At 38.9% G+C, this 24660-nt stretch overlaps 1 protein-coding gene across 1 annotated transcript in view; it reads left to right on the top strand.

Annotated features, from left to right (window-relative positions):
• Positions 1-24660, top strand: part of LOC124171649 (acetylcholine receptor subunit alpha-like) — a 501957-nt gene that overhangs the window by 393867 nt on the left and 83430 nt on the right. The window contains exon 5 of the mRNA XM_046550909.1: positions 2059-2174. Within this exon, the coding sequence (XP_046406865.1) occupies positions 2059-2174 (116 nt within the window). The remainder of the gene's footprint in view (positions 1-2058; positions 2175-24660) is intronic.

The raw sequence follows: 24660 nt of genomic DNA on the forward strand, positions 1-24660 counted from the left end.
TTTATGTAGTGAAATATTATGGCATGGGTTCTACGTTTGCGGCTTTACTTTGTGTTATATGAAAATATAAAATTCCTTTTTTACCTTTTACGCATAAAATTTGTTTCCCACCATGGTTTTGACATTTTTAAGTCATCATCAAGGTTATCATGACATTTTCACCATGATATCTGAATAACACAGTCAAAACCATGGTCAAAAATAAAGTATCCCCGTGGAATGTTTATTTTCATGTCTCGTATCAAAGTGTTAGAGATCGTGGAGGAAACTCCGGGGAAACAATTGAAGAATTTGTCCCTTGATCAAAGATTTTCTTCCTTTGATAGTAAGCACGGTTTATCATCCCTTCTCGAGGCTGTTAAAGCAATTCCATGAAGTCTGCCGAGCGCAGACAACTTAATGAGTTCTTTCTCGAAACACGCTATCCTTGCTCTCCCAATTACTCTTTGTCGCACTTCTATCTTGCATCCCATAAGGACGCCTACTTTTTTCATTCCAAGGCTCTTGTCATACCTTTCACTTAAAGAGTCGCATTCGCCGTCACATTCTCCAATGAGTCACCCGCGTGATCTATCACTTTATCTCGCAGCGTTCGCTCCTGCTTCCACAGGGAATATCCATAGTCAACTTCCTTAGTCCATTTTCTCTGCAAATGCAACTTTTAAGAAGCCTGGGTAAATCGCAAGCACTCAGCACCAGAATATCCGCTCCTTAGTTCTCCAAGGTCTGCCCCGTTTTATCTCGCAGCCGCTTTTTTTTCTTCCTCCAATGCTTTTTTCCATCGGAATCACTGCGTATTACCTTCACCCTTGCTGACTCGGTTCTCAGGGCGAGTATCTTCATCGAAGAGTGAAGTTGGTCAAAGTGCACTTCATAAAAGTGAAGTCTTCAGGAATTATGATAAAAAACACAAATGGTAATTTCCACACTATTTAATTTAACACTTAAAGACCGACTATAGTTTCGACACTTTGTGTCATTTTCAAGGTAAATGGCACAAATTTTCGTTTCTTTCCTTGAAAATGACACAAATTGTCGAAACTATAGTCGGTCTTTAAGTGCTAAATTAAATAGTGCGGAAATTACCGTTGGTGTTTTTATCATGGATGTAGCAATATTCCACAAAATCAAGCCTGAAACGATTATATACGTTCAGGAATTATTTTATTTCTAACACTAATAGAAATTTTCTTGCCAATGTTACGAGCCTTTTGATCTCTGTATTTTGGATCCGTAAGATATGTTTTTCAATCGTAATAATATGTCGTTCGACGCATCCTTTAACACGTAAAAATATTTTCACCGAAAGCATTTCACGGAGGTGAGTCAAATTATCTGCTTGAATTACCATTCACCATCTTATAAATTACATATTTATAAATTCGTTTTTCATCACTGCTATCTAAAGAAACCCACGGTGTTGCGTTTGATTTGATAAAATTGAATCATTCTTTACCCTAAAAACGTTTACTACTGATTGTGAGATTCAGTGAGCCTCAAGGATTTTATGGCAGCAACAAGAGAGCCACGTATAGAACTTATATACTTTGAAGAACTTCAATGTATTCTGCTATCCCCTGCTCAATGAACCTTACTTATATATGTCTCTTATTTATGTTTACTTATATTTACCTTAATCTCGGTTGTAGATGGAACGAATTACATCTGCTATTTACTCATAAACTCAGTACATATTATTTTAACTTAGCAGATCCTCGTCACTTTGTGCAATATTTTTTTGTCATAAATTGGTCACGTCTTCAAAATATTTTTTAAAAGGAATTTATTTCAATGAAATTGCTTTTTCTCAAATGGTTAAAAAAAAATGGATTTTTGAACGATTTCAGAAAAAGTTACTACTTGTTTTAATTTAAAGTTTTGTTCTATTTTTGGCCATTTTGTGAATAATTCGGTGGTTGATCAACATAGAGAGATTCTTAATGGTTTTATGCATACATCAACATTTTTGTTTATCTAGTAAGGTGGAGTGGATTTAAATTTGTGTGAGATCAACCATCCTCTATCATGCGTCATACGGATTACTTTTTTCTATTACAGGTCGACCTGAGGCATATAGACGAGGTGAAGGGCTCCAACGTAGTGGAGATTGGCGTGGATTTATCCGAATTCTACACTTCCGTGGAGTGGGACATTCTGGAGGTTCCAGCGGTCAGGTGAGTGCCCTGTCGTGTAGCTAATAGGAAATGAACTGCTTTCATTCCCCTTCACGGAATAAGCGTTCCGTGTACATTAGGAACCGGATGCAAAGCCTTCATTCTTTACTAAAATAAACACTTTTCAAGCAGTTTTCCACAGTTAAAAAATTTATTCCGAACTAGGTTTCGATGCTGCAAAATCATCTTCGAGGTACGATTTTTACCTTGAAGATGATGTACAAAATATGGGAAAATTCCACTCCCTCGCGCTTGAATATTCGGATTTATAATTCCTTCTTATTTGGTGGGGAAACCTCTGATCATAAAGAAGAGTTCGTTCCAGAGATGAAGCGTTATTATTTAACCGCGTGCGTATTCCTAGGCATTTCGATGGTACCATGAAACTTTCGCTTAATTGTTTTATGAGTATTCATTCTGTGAAGAATGTATGTTAAAAATTGTGCCTACTGTTAAAAATGAATTGCAAAGCTAATTTTCCTAAGAAAATGACTTTGTGTTTCTCGCGCTTGATTATGACGACTTAATACTAGGGTATTTTAACGTTTACTCTCTTCTTTCGCTTCCGCCGTCTTCTTTCCCATTGGGTTTGAGCGGCTAAGTCATGCAGTGCATCCCAAAATTATCATCTGATTCTAATTGTATCTGTTCTTTAAAAATCGGATATGAAATGTATCAAATACCTGTATGTTCAAGCTGTATTATACGAAATTCAAATGTCCACATGACGATAGGTGCCCAGTATTTTCGCTGCCAATGTTCTAAGGAACATTTTCCTCTTTTGGTATTAGCTCACTTGGGTAAAAAACAGCCCGAATGCTTTTTACTTTTTAGGCAATTTTCTCCATTATTCGCTAATATTTATTTTGAACAAGAGGCAGTATAGTTACATTGTCCTTTATTATTTATCATATAATAGGTTCATTGAGTTAAGTCTAGACATGATTTTTCTCTAACGCACATCCCGAAGGCTATGGAACGCGCGTCTCAAGATCCTCGTGGGTTCTAATTAGCTCACTCTAACCTGAGCTGAACTAGGAAAAAAATCGACGATATTATCACAAAGTGGTATTTCAATTTTTCAATTACTGCTGCTTGCAATACTTGAATGAATTTATCACTTGCGTTATTTGAGTGGCATCTCATGCAAATGGCCCAGGGAGGTGCTACCTACTTTGCACTTGACAGACCGCACGTTGAGATAATCATATGGATTCAGTCGATGAAAATTTTAATTCGTGAACTAAATTAAGTACAAAGGAAAGCTGAGTAATTCGTAGAAAACTGCTGCTAATGAAAAGAGAGCGCTGAACAGCTTTTAAATGCATTGGAGCGGGAGCGGATAAAGATTCCGGTGATGTTACTTGAGCCATTCAGGAGGTAAACCTTTGAGAGCGGCACGGGGAACGCCATCTCAGAACTTCACGGTATTACCTGGCCTGACAGAGACGATAACATAAGAGACATAATCATTAAAAGGATAGATACGGTTATCCTGCGAACAACGGAGAACCCAAATAAATAATAATATGTTTCAATTAGGAGGAAGAGTTCTCGGGTTTCCAACCGGGTCCAAGGGTTTTTTCTGCACCCGGCTGGAAACCCGAGAACTCTTCCTTCAGTCTGTTCGCCGGAAAACCTTACATCTTTCAAGTTTCAATTACTTCCCAAAACAGAAAAAAATCTTTACAAATAATTTGCAGGCTTTTCTTCCACGGGAAGCGTTAGGTAATCTCTGAGAAATATCAGTGATGAGGCTATCATTTCAGAATTTATAGCTCATTAATAATTTTTAAAAGGACAATACAAACAAATAAAACTACAAAGTAATTTTGCAAATTTTTTACAAAGAACCCAATGCAATACAATAAATAAGAATAGCTATTGGAGGGAAATGAGTCAATGGTGAGATCCTTATTAACATAAACCTTAATATTTGTGACCGGCCAGTGTCCTACGTAACACCACCTACAACCCACACCTAATGAGGCGGCTTGCGGCGTAGTATGTGTACGGAGATGCTAGGAATAAATATCCCGTTTTAATGAACTCCCGTCGGAGTGTGTTTCGTTTTAATAGACGCTCCAAAGGCATCGATCTCCTCAGTAGTGTGTCTCGAAAACGTCACTCACTCCGCCTTCCCGCTTTCTGGCATGTTGACGGGTTGGCCAGACAATGAGAGAGGTGGGTGGGGCACATGTCCATCGATTTGAATGGCATTGTTGGCGGAGGGCTGCTGCAGGTGGCGCCGACCGAGGTGTCGTGTGGGCGAAACACTGGAACGGGTGACGTTCCACCCCCGTAGATTATATAAGCCAAAGTGGGAAGAACCCCCTAACCCCCCATTTAAATTTCCCTTATGTCTCTAGTCCCTCCTCTACCTATTTTAAAAAAAATCCCGTTTCAAACACACACCCTCGTGATTTTTCCATCTATTCACACAGAAAATTCCTTGATTTACAGTGTAATATCGCTGATTTTCCACTGGTGATATTACCTTTTATTGCCGGTTTTATAATGAGCGTTTGAAATATCATAGAGAATGAAAACTAGAGCTAAGGAAATTCTCAACGTCATGAGTTAACTAACTAGGCAGTCCTTGAGGAGGGAAGGCTACACAAAGCGCTCCGCGACCAACTTAGTGGACGCGTGGATACCAGGGTGTGACAGGGAATGTGAAGGGTAGTGTCAAGTAGGGTCTCAATGTAGAGGTGGTCGTATCACAGGACACTTCACTATCACAGCCAGGAATTTTAACTTTTTTTAATGACAAGGAAGAGCTGGGGGATAAATATGATTTGAGCTCCTCATCTTCTGCTTGGGAGAGAGACGAGTCATTAAATTATTAGGAGAGCGGATTGATTTCACACGACTTAGGGCGTCAGCGACGACATTATTGATGCCGAATATATGGCGGTATTGAAAAGTCCATACCCAAGATCCAGAACCAGAGAAGGTGTTTGACGACATTCACCTCATTTTGACGTCAATACGAATATGAGGAAGAAGAAGCAAACTTCGGTGTCAAGCTAAAACCTATAATTTTTTCCCTAATCTATTCCCTTTATTATGATGTTTTTGAAAATGTTTAGATTTTTAATTTAAAAATAAGTTAATAATAAATTTATTTGAAATTTTATCACCGCATTATTTTTGGTACTATTGAATGGGAGCCACAATACTAGGGTCTAAAGTCACGAACAAAGTAAGGCACAATCAATAAGGTGATTTCCTTTTTATTTTTTTATTGCCTAAATCGAAAGATTATTACTCCTGGAGTACGTATTTCACGCTCATAGATTTTTAAATGACGATATCTATTTTTTGCGATTAATTGAAAAGTGAAAAATTTCAAGCGTGAGAAAACGCGACGGCTAAGTATGAATGCCGGAAAAATTCGTGTGACGTCGTTCTGGTTCCCGCTGCCGCAAAGTGAGGTGACCTTGGGGCGAGGCTTTGAGCGCTGATACAACGCAGGATGCTAGCAGGTAGCAGAGTACCCTGCTATGTGGTAGCGCTTGGCTTAAATAAGGATTATTAATACCCTACCAAACGAAGAAATTTTTCCGACCTTAGCCAGTTTCAATAAGTGATTATTAAGACATTTTTCCCTTAGCTCTGTGCATTGGTAAACTCAAACGATGTAAAACTCCTATCTATTCGTATAGAACTAGGTCCCTGTGACGTCACGTGGAGTGGCATCGCATGGGCGCCAATATTTCCTTTTTCAAATGAGGATAAAATTGACCATTGCTATTCGTTTAAACCGGTATGTCTATAACCAAATAATTTGTATATTATGAATACACTAATGGTAGGTAACGACTCGCAATTAATGCCTTTTGTCTTCTTGGATGAAGTGTTACCCTATTGTGTTAGTTTTACCAAAGGATTGACTCGTTGAGAGCAGCGGAAGGAGTCCATGAGAACGATAATGGACAACCACCATGGCTTATTTTCTCAGAAGCTCAAAAACTCCAATATTTTCTGTAACTTCCGAAATTTTTTTTTCTGATAAATGAACTGTTGAGATTTTATTACCCCTAGCCGATAATTATGAATATGAGGTGTGTAAATAACATGAGGGGAATTTTTTAAATCTCGCGTGTTTGGTGTTAGGAGACCCCAATTGTCATTTTTTTATTATGTCGGCATACAAGCTGTTCGACGTGATTTTATAAGTTCAACGATGTTGGTCTTACACTTCATTGCTTCTTCGTAAATGTTTGGCAAAACGCCCGTGCCTCCATACCCGCCAGACATGGCCCCGTGTGACTTTTTCCTGTTTCCAAGTTTAAAAAGAACCTTTTTGGGCCCTCCTTTTACGTGCATGGATACATTTTTTTTTAATCGTTGACTAAAAGCTGTTCCAAAGATCGAGTTTGAGAAGTGTCTTGAGAATTGGAAGAAGTACTTGCACAAGTCCATCATAGGTATTGAGGATTATTTTGAAGGCGACGACATTAATGATGACGAATAAATATTTTTTTTCAAAAAAACTAAATTCGCATTTTTTTCTGAACACATGTCATATAATAAATCTCAAATACTAATTTAAAAATGAGAAAAAAAACGATCCGCACATTATGTGACTAATGTGAAGGAATATGTAATCGGTATAGTAAAAAATCTGTGCTTAACCGCCGAAAAAACATCATAATTATCTGCTCCCAACCAAAAAAATTAGTCTTACCGTTATTAGATTGAATTTTTATAGCAAAATTTTGGGAGGAAATAAATTAATTTTGGTCAAATCAGGAGATATTCAATGGCTATTTAAATTTTAGTACAATTTGATCCTCGATAATTGCTGGTGGCCAATATGCAATAGGTAACGGCTGGTGACCTGATATGTACCTCCGAACACTTAATGCACTGGCTTGCGCGGTATTTCGTAGGTGCAGACGAATCAGCCCCAATGGGTATGGGGTTTAATACTACGTTCCTCGACTATAAGCACACCCTATCGGCTATTTTGCGAACCCTCCCCTTACTTTCCCGCTATCTTGCCGCGTTCGGCGTTTGATGAGGTTGTATTCGCGTTCCGTTCTCTCGAAGTGCACTGCATTTATCGCTGGTCGCTCACTAACTACCCGTCATACTTATAACGTTCTCATAACTACTCTCCCATCTAAAGTGCGAGAGTTCATCAACGTCCGTCGCATTCCGCCGATGACGATATCTAAATCCACGTGCCTGTCGTTCATTCCATCGCGCTTAAAGGAGTATGGGAGTACTCCTCGTAAGCATTCTATATCAAAATACCAAGTAATTTTTTCACGTGTGTTGATTGCCATGCAAGTGACTGATGTAGTATTTTTCCTTGATTCTGTTGTGCAAAATTGAATGAGATTCATGCTTCACCATTCCATGTATCAATTACTTCGTCACCTATTTAATTCATTGAATTACGTCTACTCGTGAAAGGCAGCGAATTTAGAAAAATAAGGAATCTAGTGTAATTCAATCTCAAAAGAGCAGCAAAATATTCCATTTAATGCTTTAAAAACATACTAAAATCATCATTCACATTCAGATTGGTCGCAGTCACTTTTTTTTTGTTTCAACGATAATATTAAATGCATTGGATATAAGTCATTACCTGAAAGAAAGTCTGTAAGAATCTGTACAAATTTCAAGGTCAAACTTCGCCATTGAGTAGATTTTGTAAAAGAATAAGGTTTCCCCTCCGATTCAAAAGTAAAAAAAAGGCTTTCCACCAAATCGCTTACTTGAATGGGGGAATGTAGATTTTCTGCGATTGATTAAAAAATGTTTACACTTACCAAGAGAATGCGTCTCAGAAATTTAAAAGTTTCATTGGTGAAAGAATCTCAAGCTCATCCTTATGGCATTGGTCTTTAAGTGCAATATTTGTGAAATGTTTGGAAGGATTTGTATACTCTGCTTATAAAGGGTTAGACAAGGGCTTGCAGTCAATAGGTACTTTGGTCCACAGACCCTACCTACGAGAGATAAATCCAACTCAATATCCGCTGTGTAACTATGGAGCCCAACAGCGTGGAATGAGACAACAGAGGCGGCCATCCCTCCGACCCTCACGCTGGGCGGTCAGTCCCTTAACGACTTGTGTGTGCCATCGGACGGACCTTCACTTACTTTCATCATATCGGGCCAGTGGTTTGCGGGAGAGACGGTGCTTGGGGACGCGTTTCCAGACGATGGCCAGCCCCTGTCATTTGATACAGATGTCTCTGTGATTGCTCTGTGATGGGAGGGGGTGTGAGATATGGAAGAAGGGGTGCGGGAAGGGGGGAGCAGTCATTGGAGGGAGGGATGGGAGGGGGGGAGGGAGGTGGACATCCAGAGCAAAGTCTGGTTCACAGAAAATATTACATCTACATACTACTCCGCAAGCCACCTAAAACGCGTGTGGCAGGGGGTGTTAGGGCACCAGCCATTTACTCATGAAAAGGAAATTATGACTAGCATTTATTAAAGTCCTTTATGGTTCGGGAGAATAACGGATTCCCGTATCTATGAGTTCGGCAAAACATCTCTCTTAATTTATCGCTTCCGTCGGACCTGGAAATATATTAGGGCACAAAGATGACGTTCTCCGTGTAGCTCCTAAATACATCTGTTTTCAATTGTTCAAGTAATCTAATTGTAAGCCTAGCTCGCTGCCTCTGAGTCTCCAGCAGCTCCCAGCCTAATTCGCTCAACAATTACCAACTAGATGAACTTTGTATAACCCTCATCCATCTATCTTTATGTACAAAAATGTTTGTTCGTCTCTCGCTGGTCATCATTACGGTTAGCAAATTACATTCGTTAATTTCGTGAGGCGTTTAGAGAGGGTGAGGGGGTCAAGCCAAATCCCACCCAATCTCGCGTGAGGGAGTGGGGGGGTCCTGGCAAGTGTCACATAGTTTTTTCCGCGAGAACCAGTGTAAAATTGCGATCTTAGTAATCTTAAAGACTTTTCTAAAGTAATTTTTAGTAAAATATTACTAACCCTTGACCGGTGACGTGCGGTCTGAGAGACCGCGGCGTTTCTAAAATTATGAATATATTCAAAATTGCTATTTCAAAATACCTATAATCCTCGAATGCGTCTTAATTTTGTATATTTAGGACATAGTACTCTTAAAATATAACGTTCTTATTATTTATTTCTGAAAATTTGCAACTGAGTTTTAGTAGCGGTCTGTGAGACCTCACGTCACTAAATTAGAAAAACCGATAAACGTGATGCTAGGTGGAAATGATTCAAAAAGTTGTTTAAAAAAATTTCTAGTGATTCTTCAATAATAATAATAATAAAATTAATAATTTTAAGGAAGCATTTTTAGTTTCATAACGTGGTTAATCAAGTGTTTAACTTAAAAAAGTATCATAATAAAAATAATAACTCAAGTGTTTTTGATATGTTTTTTATCCTGTTTCAAGTAACAATTTTTACTGAAAAATTGGGTTCGTATTTGGAATGCAAAATATTAAATGTAAGTTTTATTATAGTTGAGAAGTCAATGAAACATTAAACTAAGCAAAAAAAATGACCTTGCATCGTTTTACGAATTTTTGTTTTATTGCGGTGTCCCAGACCGCACGTCACTGAAAGTGTAACAAGAATTGCACGTCACTGGTTTAAAACTGTTTTTTTTTATAAATCCAATGCAATGAAGTATAGATGAACGTATTTACACTGAAAATATGCATTTCGAACACTCTCACGTGAGATTAGAGGGGGAGGGTCGAGCCAAATATCCCGATATCTTACTAACAATAAGAGAAGAGGAAGGAGGGTCCAAAAAACTCCAAAATCACCTAACGTAATGAACGGATGCTCCCTGAGGTAGCTTGTTGCACTTTCCATTGAATTCGACGAGCTAAGTTAGATTGTCTACACCTTGGGGTTTGTAAGTGATCAAAGAAAAATAGTTCTCGCGCACTTAGCGGTAAATAATGTTACTATAATAAATAACATTACCGAGGGACAGGTTAAGGGGGCAGTAACTTGAAAATGCAAAAATGTTCCTAATTCTCCATGATGAACGTCGAAAAAGAAAACTACTTGCAAGAATAAGAATGCAGGCTAATTTTTCCATTCAATGGTATATTCTGCACAAAATGTGACATTATATATGGTACCTTAAATATTAAAAACAAAAAAAAAGGTCTCGAGCCATTGCTAACGAGTCTAGCAGATATTTTTAGTGGAAATCGCTTAGGCTGATACTAAGACCGCATGGGCCCTGTGGAATAATATTTGCACCTTTTCAGCTTTTTCTTGACTTCCACAAATATTTTAAAACAAAATTTAACCAAATCGCTCCCGCTGTTATCAAGTTTTAGTAGGGCTAACAAACAGCAATTGATTTTCATTTATATAGATAGATAAATTCAAATAAAGCCCTTGAAGAAAAATCAGCTGCACAAACACGTTGTTCATGAAAAAAATTAAGAGTCAATTGAAATTAGACTGGCCAAAAACACACCGAAAGATCCGAATATTCATGGAGAAACACTTGGAAACCTGTGCTCAAAACAATCAAAATGGCAAGAAAAAATCATCACCAACACGCCAGCCAATCAGAGCACGCCGCTGGTGACAGCCATCAGGCTGAAGCAGTCACTTGACCACGAGAGTGCCTATTAATAAGCAAGGAAAAATCTCACTCCACACTCACTCTCACCCTAAGGGTGATGGCCGAGTCGGGCATCGAAACGTTGCCTGTTGTGTAGTTCCTGACCCGGTGGCGATCTCGAGAAAATTTTACGCAGTCTATTCACCGGGGATGTTGAAATCTGTAGGGTTTGCGGATGATCAGGCGGTGATTAGCCAGTTAGCGAGGTGACTACAGGCTCTAGTGGATGCGTTAGACGAGCGGTGCGAGGAGTATGGGATGAGGATTAATCACAAGAAGACTAAGGTAATGCGGTTTTGAAAAGTATCGCGAGCGAGGAATAGAGACTCAAGATAAAAGTAGGTGGGGAAAAACTTGAACAGCTAGAGCAGTTTAACTATTTGGGCAACATATTAGAGGAAAACGGACACAGTAGCAAGGACATCAGGAAGTGAATTGCACTTGCAAAGGAGGCGTTCATGAACAGAAAGGAGCCTCTGAGAGGATCGTTATGTAAGAGTTTAAAGAAAACGTTGGTAAAGAGTTTGATTTGGAGTGCAGCTCTCTACGGTGCGGAAACGTGGACTCTGAGGAAAGAAGACGTGAGAAGATTGGAGGCATTCGAGATGCGGGTATGGAGAAGAATGGAGAGGGTGAAATGGACGGAGAGAAGAAGGAACGACGAAGTGCTAGACATGGTGGGTGGGGAGAGGCAGCTTTTAGATGAGATACGGAGGAGGCGGAAGGTATGGATGGAGCGAATACTTAGCGGGGAGGGGATGTTGAAAATGGTGTTAGAGGGTAGAATGTTAGGGAAACGAGGGAGGGGAAAGAAAAGAATAGGATTTTTAGATAGATTGAAAGGGATTAGGCCTTGCAGTGAATTAAACAAGGCAGTGCTGGAAGGAAAGGGAGGCTTCCAGATCACTTCTTGAACACTCCATGGAAACCTACCTTAATCGGTAGAATACTATAGTGATAATATTCGCCGGGAAAGCAATAAATCTTTCTTTAGCCTACTCTTCTCGAAAGCCGCCTAGGAGTCCAGCGTTTTACGTCCCATCTGATGGACGATGATCTGTGCTTGAATTGTTTTCCACTCCACTCTCAGGTATGAGTCAGGAATGCTATGAGAAATCTCTTCCCCCGCGGGGATTTGAACCCGGCCGAATTCAAATCGAAGCCAACCCCCTAGTCACCATACTAACCCGACGCTCTAAAAGGTTGTCATTTAAGCATTGAAAAATGTTGCCTTTACTTTTCACCCAAACTGCTCGTCGGTCAAGAAAGAAGTCTCGACTGGTTATATGAGTCAGAAACCTGTACTGCTCTAAGTTTTATTACTAGCCTTCGATCGCCGCTATTGAGTTTTTCTCAACATAATAACTTAACTCATGACTGTTACTTGGTTTAATTGAGGTATAGTATGTAATTACAAGAACTTTTCCTGTTCAAATCCTTTATCTGAGTATCTTTCAGTCAACAAACTTCACCTTCATGACCACTCTTATGAGAATCATTTTATTTATAAATTCAAATTAACATTTATATAATTAATTCATAATTGCAACAGCCACGATTTTAGCAGATATTTTCATTTAACTCGCTAGAAATACATATGCGCTCCCGTAAAGAGCAAGGAATTTAGCCGTTTTCGTCTCCCTATGAAGATAAAAGGATGGAAGGAAAGACTGAAGGAGAGCTCTCTATTCCAATGCGCATTTATTCCATTTCTACGCTGGAAAAAAAATACCCGTGAGAATGTCACATTCATCTATTTGAAGGGCCTGAGAGGTTTCACTCCACCATTTTCTGAAGAACTCACTAAGAGCGGTAGAATGATGTGGAGCCATTAACATAAGACAAGTATAGAGTGCAAGCACTTAGCATCATGGAGTCGAAGTAAGTTTTACCTATAAGAAATGACTAAAAGTGAAAATGCATTTACCTCTCATTGTCTTAAGTAAATACTCTACAGTGAAAGAAAAAATGATGAAGCTTCGGCTCATGCATTTATAAAATTACTGCATATCAAACTTTTTTCAGCGCTTCTCGATTCGAATCGCAGTCTAGGCCTTCGATTTTTTTATGTAAATGATATTATTATGGTAAATATAACCCGGCGTACTAGCCAGATGTACATCTCAGATTTATGAGAACCAGTGGCGGATTTGATTTCGGCGATAAATTGCATCGTAGGGAGTTGGAAATGTTTTTCTTCGCGAATATTAAAGGCTTAATTGAAGCTCGCGAATATTAAAGTAGAGAATTATGATTCGGCCGCTGGATCCCATGTATCCCAATGTGCAATCAAATAGATTTACAAAAGTCATCACTCTTATCACTGACGACAGAATAATCTTAATTTACTTAAAATAATAATAATTAAGGGATTGTGGAAATCAAATAAAGTACACATAATACCAATCATTATCTCTGCCACAGGAGTAGTGCCTCATTCAATCCATCAAGGTCTTCAAACTATTGGACTGCCAAAAAACTTGTTTACTGCAATACAAAAAGCAGCAATTTTAAATATTTGCCGGATTGTCATAAAAATTTTCATCACAGAGTAAAAAGACGAGAGTACTTGGTGATACCCGTGCCTCGCCTAAAACCAGCAAAAATGCTGTGAAAATATATTTTATATAATAATAATAATATATTTTCCCATAGCTAGCTACATTTTTTACTATAAATAATGTGTAGCTTTAGGCATCCACAAAATTACAAGCACCAATATCGAGGCTGCCTTCGGTAAAAAGACCCATTTAATCGCTGATATAGGTAGTCATAATAAGAAACTGAAATTTTCCGAAAATATATCTATTGATATACTAACACGGACAATGTCATTTATGTCTGTTCGTGGACAAAAGAAGATACATGCTACTTTATGCATCAATTACATTTCATGAGCACTTTACACGGTGTATTACGATATGGAACATAAGATGGGTTACAAATATGATACAAAACTTTGATTTTTAAATGGATAGTACCCTTTCCTTTTTCGGCTTTAGATTTTTTTATTTTTTTATTTATTTTTTTCAAAATTAACAAAAGACCCCTCACATTATTTTAGATTTCATTATGTATAGCTTCCTTGCTAAGCAGTATTTATAAATAGCCAAAGTTCTTGTGCACCATCCAAAATTTTAACCACAAATTCACCCAATGCATTCAACCGGTGAGTGGAGGATAGATGCAGACTTTTAAAAATAATAGTGATTATGCATACCAAATCAAATCGGTCTGTCATGAATTTCGGATAAAACACCTCGATTAGCACAGTAAGAAAAATTACCAGGTGTACCATGTAACAATAAAGATTTAGGAAAAGTAACAGACTGGAAATGATTCGTTTAAGATCCTAAGGCCATTTTTGCGCCCCTCAGGACAAAAATTACGCTAATATGGTCTCTTGATTCGAATTTGTCATCGAAGTAACGAAAAGCTCAAGGGTCGGTGATAGGATTACATCAAAGGGAAGCTTACTCTGAGTGTATGATCGAAATGCCGTAATTTTGGGTATTTTCTCATAACATACCGTACTTTTGATACAGTATATTTTCTTATGTTTCGTGGTTATAATGCAGATAAGAATAATATACCTACCAGGAAATGCGGAATTCATTGGAAAAGCCATCAGTGGTCCTAGCCGGGAGTATGAGTCTGTTTCTCAAAGCATGAGCTTGGGATTCTCTCGTTAATCAAACTTGAAATTATCTGAGTCGTTTTATTACTCCCTTCAAATATCTAATCAATATCACTGTTTAAACTTTATCTCTCTAGTCTCCTTACGGACCTCAAATGCCCTTTGCCGTAACTAATTGTATCCCATGAATTTTATGATGAACGCGAAAAAAGTACGCGAAACTTGCTGTTCTCAATGTGGATGGTGATTTTAGCAATTTAATTTTGTAGGGCATTCAAAATAATAGTTGAATGAAATAGTTAATGGGCTAGTTAGGGGAGATGATTAATTTTTTACTGTTGAATAAAAATTCAAATCAATGTTTCAAAAATGTGACAGTTGCTAAATAAACGTCTTTCGGGTGCTGGAGGTCATTTAGGGATCAATTTTCATTGAAATTATGTTTTTAAAAGAAATGAGATATGCCGGAAAAAAGCAGAGAACAATGGAAAATGAGAAAATGTGGAGGAAAATGATAAGTGAACGTTTACTTGTTTGTATTTTCTCATGTTGGGATCATACCAGCCTTCTACAGTTGTTACAAAGTAATATATAGCACTGGATATTGAAGAAAAAAATAAATTTACGAGGATACGCAAAATTTATGCACTTTTGGCTTAGTTTGGAGTGACCTTCACCTTTATCGATCCAAACTAACTCTGGGGTTGAAACACGTAGTGTGACTGGTTGAAATATTATACATATGGAACACGAATTGACCGCTTAAATGACGTATTACTTTTTGAAATTATAAGGGCATGTGGTCAACAATCACCTGCAACTCAACACTGAAAATTATGGCACTCAAATGTACCATTTTTACATTTAAAGTTGTCACAGTACCTTTTGAGTTTTAAGCCGGCATTACATGTCGCAATTGACTACTATTACAGTGAATCACAACGTTCAACTCGCAAGTAGGTACAGTGACTATGTATCACTATCAGCGCACTGTTCTCTTCGTAATCGCTGTCCATACGTACATTTTACCATTTAATTTAGTTGGGCCCTTTTCGCTTCTATAGCGTTAAGGTGTTTATCCCGTCCCGTCCCTTCCTTCCTTATCCTATGCCAGATCGTCGGGCTCCTATCGCGGCGGCGCCTCTTTCCTTTTTCCATCCTGTCCTCCCCTTCCGCGGTTGATCGGGCGTATAAGTCTCTGACTTGGTTCCCGGCCCCGGTGTATTGTATCCCTAAAGGGCTCCCCTTGAGCCCTCATTCTCTTAGTCCATGCGTACAAGTCGAGCATAATATGTAGTTGATTGGAATAGCAGCAAACTTCGGCGTGTGAACCAAGCTTTAGAGTCTAGAGTCAATTTAGCAATGCGTATCGAAAAAAGGCAAAACCAGATCGGACCAGGGAGAGTTTACTAAATAAGTCAGAGCTGAATGAATCGATGCTCTAGGTTTCTCTTTTTTAATGCGTGGATTGATAATGTAGATTCCTGCTGGCAGGAGAGTTGGTTTTGAGGTGATAGATAGGGAATATTTGAGGGGGATGGGAAGGAAGGAGAGTAGGAGGAAGCGGGCGTTTACAATCGAATAAGCGAAGGCCGTGGTGCCATCTGCTGCCCAAATCTTAAACCATTCCAGGAACCTTGGTACGATTGTGTACCGACAAATGAAGTGCGCATGCACTCGTAAATGGCGATCACGAATATTACAATAAGGATCCTAAAGTGAGACCTTTATATGTGTTGTCAACCACCGCGCATTTAAATAGTCGCAGAAAAACAGAAGTCGCTGACGGACAAATTGATCCGGCATTCACAGGGATATAAGGTATAATTAAGGGTGGAAACCAAAATTTAATTTCTTGACGATGTTATCCATCAAATTTGTAACTCTTCAATGCTATCCCTCGCAATGACAAACATTATTCTGCAAAATATTGGAGAAAGTGGATCGAATAGTACTCGTCACCTCGCCGCGGACATTTTTTAAAGCCGATTAAAATATGACCGCAGTGGCAACAGAAATCATTCTTCTAAGGAATGGAATTAGGCCTCCTCCATGCAGTCCCCTTGATGGTGATCGTGAATCTTTTAAGCAAATAAATCCAATACCGTATCCTGAGTTCCCACAAAGAAGCAGGCGTCGCATGCAATCGTCATGTTGAGAGGCAAACAGTGAGTCGCCCCAAAAATTTGGAATAAAATTCAGAGAATGTGCTCAATGTGAGAAGAGAATATGAATCAATCTTTAGCTTTTACCTTTATTATTCGCTAGTTATGCCTTCCAAATTTGCCAAAAACTGGGCAAAATGTAGTCCCTGAGCTGGCAATAAGCTGAGACTATGGGGGTAGTATGCAGCGATGACATCCACTGAGTAAGTTTCCCCTTAAAACCTGATGGACCGGAAACCTCACTTTGCTGGGTAGCCACTACACTTACTATCCCTACAGTTTTCTTTGTAAAACCACTATTTTTACTGACAGGACACGCCTTTGTTTTCAGCGACGTCATTTATATATAGATACCTAAAAGTCAACCATTTTAGAGAAATGAAAATTCAACTTTTAAAACCCATTGCCAAAGGGCAATGTAAGAGGACCAAGGCCCGTCAAAATGACAAGTAGAAATATTTGCGGTATATTTTGTCGTTGCTAGAAATTTATCCCCATTCACATCTCATGCCATCATTCCACAAGACCTTCCGGGCGATCCATGCTGTATATAGCTGAAATTCATGCCTCTTGTGTTAGTATATTTTTGAAGTCGAATGCACTTTTTTTCTCTTGCCGAACACAATGACGCATCCAGTTTCCCAGTCTCAGCGCTATATCCTCTCTGTACATTAATTAGATGAAGTCTGTTTGTTTTCTGTCCTCTCTACAATATTTACGCCTCGTATAACTAGACATTGCCATTTTGAAAGAATAATATCGTATGATAAGCAAGACGACATTTAATTTCTATCTTTTCTGCGAATCAGTAATGCTATTGTAGGCGTTCGGAAAACGCAGAATATTGGTAACTAATACGTGAATTTTCGTTCATTCGCGAGTTATCGTATATTGTTTAGAACCCTAACGTGATGAGTTATCATGGCACATTTGCAATGAGATACGCATGGGACATTTTCGGAAGACAACCACTAGGAAAGTAGGGGTAGTAATCAACTGTCTCCTTTTCTTCAATTCCAGATATATGTTATCACATGCCATTTTTGATCGGAAAAGGCTGTGCCAACTCATTCTACAAGAACTCACAAGACTGATGCTTACAAGAAGTATCAAATGAAATGATGTTGGTGGAAAGTTTTTTTTAATGATATAACGATCTTGATGCAGTACAAATATATATGAAGTCGAAAGATTACCCTATGATCAGTGCCTAAATTTCATATTCAGTAATGAGGATTTGAAGTTACCATCTTCTATCTGTTAATAATAGTGAAATTGCCAGTACAATTTATTTCGAGTTATAAATACTAAATGTGTATATATGTATTACTGTGATACTAATTAAATTAATACATAGCATAATAACACGTAATTATACGTTAAGATCGCCAAAAATAATATATAATAGTCTTGAAAAATGGTAAACTCAACTGAACATTTTTTACCCATGTACTACTAACTGCAAATAGAAATTTTAATATTTAAAATAAAGCCATGGACAACTTCACAGGATATTTTGTAAATGGTTATGATGAAAAAATAACGTAAACGTTTAAAATGCATAGTACCAGTCAAAAGGACGGTCCTTGGTCCTTCCGGGTAGTTCTTCAACCCTTCTAGTGTGAAAATGTATTGGCGGCGACAAATCTTCGCCTTCGAAGTAGGCAAGCCTGCATTGCATCACGGCGTTTACTCCGCCTCTCGCCTTGTCACCCCTCCCACCACTTCCCCCTCAACCCCCTCCCCCCCCTTCGCTCCTCCGCATGTCCTCCAGGAGTAATAATATCTCTCCCCTCTCATCCCCCCGAGGAAGTGCTCTCGTGAATGACGAGGAAATGAGTCTCGCCCGTCTCTCTCTCTTTAAGGAGTGTGAAGAAGGGAGGGGAAGTCCTAATTTCCTCGCGAATAGCCTCCATTCATATTCCAAAGGTCGTTCCTCCAGCGTTGATTCCTTCTGCACCTTCCGCCAACATGCAAAGCACGCCTTCCACAGTGCGACCACTGCTTCGTGCCGATGATGCAGCAGAAAGGTCCTTGCTTCAAATAGGGTGGTTTCCTGCTCTTTTTTTAGTGCCTAAATCAAAAGATTATTACTCCTGGAGTACGTATTTCACGCATTTTGATTTTTGAATGACGCGATTATCTATTTTTCGCGACTAAACGGAAAGTGAAAAATTTCAAGCACGCGGAAACGCGACGGCTAAGTTTGAATACCGGGAAAACTCCGTGTGACGTACTTCTGGTTCCCGCTGCCGCCCTCTGAGGTGACCTTGAGGCGAGGCTATGAGCGCCGCTACGACGCAGGATGCTTGCAGGTAGCAGAGTATCCTGCTTCCAGGTAGTGCTTGGCATAAATAAGGATTATTATTACCCTATCAAACGAAGGAAACTTTCCGAACTTGGGTAATTTTAATAGGTGATTAGTAAGACATGTTTCCTGAGCTCTGTGCCTCATGCATGCATTGTTAATCTCAGACGATGTAAAACTCCTATCTACTCGTATAGAAACTAGGTCCCTGTGACGTCACGTGGAGTGGAATCGCACGGGCGCCAATCAGGCCTTTTTCAAATGAGGTTAAAATTGACTATTAACATCCGTACGAACTGGGATTTCTAAAACCAAATAATGTTTATACACTGATGAATACACACAAATAATGAATACACTAATGGTGGGTCAGGAATCGCAATCAATGCATTTCGTTTTCTTTGATGAAGGAAACTACCCTATTTGCTCCCTTATCCTGATTATGTACGTATAGAATCGTTTCAAGCTCAATTTTGTGGAATAACGCTATATCCATGATTAAAGCGCAAATGGTAATATCCACACTATTTTATTTATCACTTCACCGACCATGGTTTCGACACTTCGTGTCATTTTCAAGGTAATCCAACAAAAACTCTCTCGGTACATATGCCCAGGCCAAGGTAGGAGGTGGGGGGCATATGGAATTGGAGTGAGGGAAATGGGAGGGGGAAACAGTTTAGGTGAACAAATGAGTGAAGGCCGAAACCAGAAGACATAGAACAAGAGGAGCGTGAAGGTCAGGGTTCTTTAACTTTATGTACCTTCGCAATTCAATTTCTATCAAGAAAAATTTAGTGACCGCAACACACGCCTCCATTTTCTTAAAACTAGCGATTGCGGTAGTGAGTTTGAAAAGAGACCTGTACAATATTTTTTTCCGAATGTTTGATATTTGACAACGACTTCACGGACTATTCGTGACAAAAAGTCGTCGACTATTACTCCTGTTCCCAACGGATGTTACCTTCTGATCCAAAGACTGACAGAAAGAGGTCGAATTTGGAAAAAGAGAACGGCGCCAGTTGGTAGGGAAAGCTCGTTGGGGTGATCTGCAGAATGCTCCTCGTCAACCCTCCTTAACCTTAGAATGGTTTAATGATAATATGTATATCTTTGCATTCAATACATTCCTACGTCTAGCAGTCGATTCCGGTGGACTTTAGAAATTGCTGAGCCGGAGTGATTTGAGGTTTGGTTGGTCACGTGATGCGTGCGGAATGCGAATCGCTTGTTAGCGAGGGAGAGAGCGGCCTCCCCTTTCGAGCTTGGACACTGTTTCAATTCTCTCCCGCCAGGCGGCGCCCCATTCCCAGTTCTGACCCTCGAGTTTTGACTCGTTCGAATGGTCGAGCAGCCGGATGAGCGCATTTCCTCTACATTGCTCCACCATGCGCCGTGACTTAATGCCTCCTCACCCTACTCCACTCCACCAACGTCTTTGTCATAATTACAATTTGTTTTTGATCCTAAAGTGATGATATCTTTGATCAAATTTGATTTTTAGGATTCTTGATGAATAGGATACACTTTATTTCGTTGGTAACCGAAATTTTTATTCGATTTTATAGCGTTGGTGTTGGATTGGGTGCATGCGCATCTAGGAATGTGTCATTCTCGCAAAAAGGCGGTTTTTATCATGAAGTAAAAAAATCAGTGCGCAAAAATATCGAGCGAATATCGATTGGCCATGCGGAAAATGGGCACTTTGATGCCCAGTTCACGTCAAGTAGGCCAGCATAACTCGCAAGCTGCCTGCAATGTTTGTTGCAACAGTGTTGGACGGGAATGAGTGTTTCCATATCAGCATTTCCCTCGTAGCAATAACGCAGCCGTTGCTACTCGTAACATATCTGCCGCATCGCGATAGCGTGGATTTGCGAGTGGCGCCGACGATATGAGTCGTTAGGCCCAGGCGCGCGGTGTGGACGCCGCTCTGAGTGGATGGGTAACTTACTGGCGCCGCTCACCGTCGTCGTATCGTTGGCGCTAGTGGCGTTCCATTCTTGTCAGCCTCACACGAAACGATTCCCATCATAATAGACATCGTGGCCATGGCAACACTGCCTCCACTTGCTTCATGGAGAGAGAGGGGGGCAGTTTGTAGCGTGTTGGCGATCCGCTGATAAGCCTGGTCCCTTGGTCTGGTATTTTCTTTTTTCGATCTCTTGACCCCGTTGGATTCCTGCACTGCACGGTGCTGCTTACTTTAAGGGACATGGGAAGCTTGTGTGGCAAGGCTGAGCGATAAGTGGTGGAGACTATGAAGCCACTAGGGGCCATTGGCTCTCTAAGTTTACTCTCTCGTCGTGCATTTTCTTAATCCGTTAACGCCTAGCGGTAACAAATGGTACCAGCTGGTAGTGCATTGCTCAACGTAACTTTTTTGCTTTTTTCGTAATTTATTAGGGTTTTTGAGAGGCTTAAATTGATAAGAATATTTTAAATAACATTTTCCCGAAAAGTTTGCTATTTTAAAGTTGTAATTAACGTTTTTTAAGCTGTTTGAAAATTGTGAATTAACAACTAGCCCATAAAAACGGAAGTTATGGAGCAGGCATTTCGATTTTTTTAATTTACGTCTTATGTACTGTTAACACTAAGGTTTTTATGTAATTATGATTGCTATAACATTTGTATCTCATATGAAGCGTGGTTATTTGATGAGAGCTTTTATTTGGGATGTTATGATGCAAAACAGTTTGGTGGTAGCATATGGTACCGATAGGCGTAATTATTAGTTGTAACAGAATAAATTTTGCTCCTAATGACTCAGAATTTCATTGATATTTAGAAACATGATTACCAAAAAATCATAGAAACTTTTTAATTCAGGCGCTACCGGGTTAAGGCAGTCATTAATCATTTTTATAATAAAAATAACATTATTCCTCTACAATTTTTGGGGAAGTACACTTAGCTCATAACATCTCCAAGCTAAGTAATGGATTGGTCTACTGGGATAGTGGTGCCTTTAAGCCTTTTCTGCCATGAAAAATAATTATAAAAGGTATAGCATTGAAGATCAGATTCCATCCCACACTACCACTTATTCATAATCTATAAAAGCAATCCTTTACATATGTTCGTGCTAGTTAATTGTTCACAAATTTGTTTTCTGCGGAAGTGCAATTGAAGGAAACATTTCCCGGTAATTAAACACGCCTTTAATTCAAATTTCAGTCTTAATTTGTAGGCTCTGCTTGAGTTTATTATAAGTTTAATTTATTTAATTATCCTTTTACTGTGCCATAGGAAAATTATAAATATTTTTGAGCTAATAGAAGATTTTTTAAAAATTCAGTGTTGCTCTCATTAATGAATCCAGCGGAGCAGCGAGGGGGATATTTGGGAGATAAAGAGCTCAGAGGAATGTTTTAGTAAAAATATTTTAATATGACAAATTTTGTAACTAATATTGAGGGGACAAATGGTGTTCCTCCAAAATATTTGAGTGTGGGAGAGAACTTGGCTGACCTAAATTCACCGGTCAAGTGATGGCAAGATGGCAAATTACTATTACCTCTTGAATTTTCTCGGTGAGGCCTTCCATTCCTTTGTATTCTCGTTATCTATCTTATAATTTATTTTTATTATCCTTGTAACCTCCATGGACTGCTTCACATGCCTTAAATGAGGTTTTAGTGAGCTACACAATGGATTCTGCTCATCCGAACTGAGAGCGAGGGATCCTCAGAGTAGCAGAAATAATTGTAAAAAGACCTGTTTGAAACGGAAGAAGATATCACAAGCTTACGCAGGACATTGGGCTGTGTAACTGGACAAGACTGTACTCTCCGTACCGCTCCTTGGACGAACCACATTTTTGACTGGTCTGGAATGTTCTCACGGCAGTTGTCTCTCTCCATTAGCTCCATTTGCCATTTGTAGTTACGGTGCGCAAAACTTTTCGTCTCGGAACTATTCGGTTTTGATCGCATTAGACCCTTACGGATTGATGGGACTCACTGAATTTTTCATTGTTACTTCTCTACTATCTCTTTCTTTGGTGGCTTCTCTCCCCGGACACTCCTGTATTAAAACGCATGCAGTTAATAAAGCTTTATGTTACCCCTTTATTTACTGATAGGATAATTGTGCATATATCTTTTTTGTTGTATATGTAGAGCAGATATTTCGTTGTAGGTCTTTGAACTTACAATTAGTTATAGCTTTTCTACCATTCAATCAATCAGTCATTTAATTTTTTCTTCAAAATATTTTATTATTATAATGAAGTAAGCAGCGTCTTCATCTATTGCAAAGTGATTTATATTATGTACACTCTAAGATGCATATGTAAAGGAAAAACATCGTATTTGCAGTATAATTTTTGAAATTCCTAAATCCATATCGATGGCTAAGTTATAACAACACGTATTTCAAAATTTGGCCGGTATGTGTTAATACCGTTAATAAACAATAAAATTAAAGCAAAAAAGAGTCTTTGTTTGCAAATGTATGCTTCTTTTTACAGTTTTATGTATTTTTGGTTTTAATTTATAGTTAAAATTATTTACAATTAAAAAATACATCGTTTATTTGCTCTACTGAAAAGATGCTATTTTTGAGATACGTGTTGTTAGAACTTAGCCATCGTTATGCAGCAATAGCTGAATATGTTCAGTCATGCAATTACTGTCGGTTGTCTCTTTCCAGGTGGTTTCGAGAGAGAAAAAAATCTGAAACCCTTTATGACCTCAGAAAAATCTCACCCAAGCACTACTATCTAAATGTAATAAATGAGATGAAAACTAACAATGTTTCAATATCATGAATACATGCTCCATTGATTAAATAGATATATGCATTCAATATTTTCCATGCAGTAAAATCCGAATGGTATCGTTCAAATAATTTGCCGTAAAAATGGTGGAAATGAAATAAGGGGAGTGAAAACGAAATTCTATATCCTTCCGCCACATTATTTTAAGGAGAAGCTACGGTTAGATAAAGTTTTCGTTTCCAGTGGCGTAAGCTTCTCTTCAAATAGCCTGCTGACGGGATATTAAATTTTACGATGTAGAACTCCGCTCATAATCACGAAACTGCACTCACCTATTCCGTTTCCAGCGGAACGAGATTTTCCCTGAGTAAACATTCGGTGCATCATCCGGCAGTTTCAGACTTGGTGTTTTGGTGTGGCGCCAGAGGGGGGGGAGGGGAGGTTAGATGTCGCCTATGTTTTGGTGGAAGGGGAAAAATCACTCGATACACCACATTTTTGCCTGCGTTCAAATATCATTTTTGTTCTGAGAGATGATATTTTTATTTTATTTTAAAGAAATAGAACCAAATACAGCATGCAGTTGCCATTTTATAGTGGCCAGGTAACAATACATAAATTAGAGGACGAAGACGCAATATAACATGTAGAAAACAATAATTACATTTACAAAAACAAAAGGACAACAAGAAACTGCAGGTACAGACTACTTCGGTGACAGATAGGATAGGGAAAGCCGTATGAAGGATTTCAACGGAAGTGCAATGGGGTCGATGTGTGGAGGGAGTGAGTTCAACACAGAAGTAATGCGGTAGAAAAACGAAAATTTAGTAAGTGAAAGTCTAGGAATGGGCAAGTGGATTAGGGGATGAGAACGGGTAGGGTGGGGTTGATCTTTAAAATTGATAAAAGAGAGCAATGCAGGGCAGTCGATGGTGGAATTGAGAATCTTATAAATAAGTTTTAAATCAGCAGTGAGCTTATGGGTTGTGAAATTAGGGATGAAGAGGGAGGAGAGAATAGCATATCTCTCAATGA

The sequence above is a fragment of the Ischnura elegans genome, chromosome 1 (genome assembly GCF_921293095.1).
Source record: "Ischnura elegans chromosome 1, ioIscEleg1.1, whole genome shotgun sequence".
Classification (NCBI taxonomy): Eukaryota; Metazoa; Arthropoda; class Insecta; order Odonata; family Coenagrionidae; genus Ischnura; species Ischnura elegans.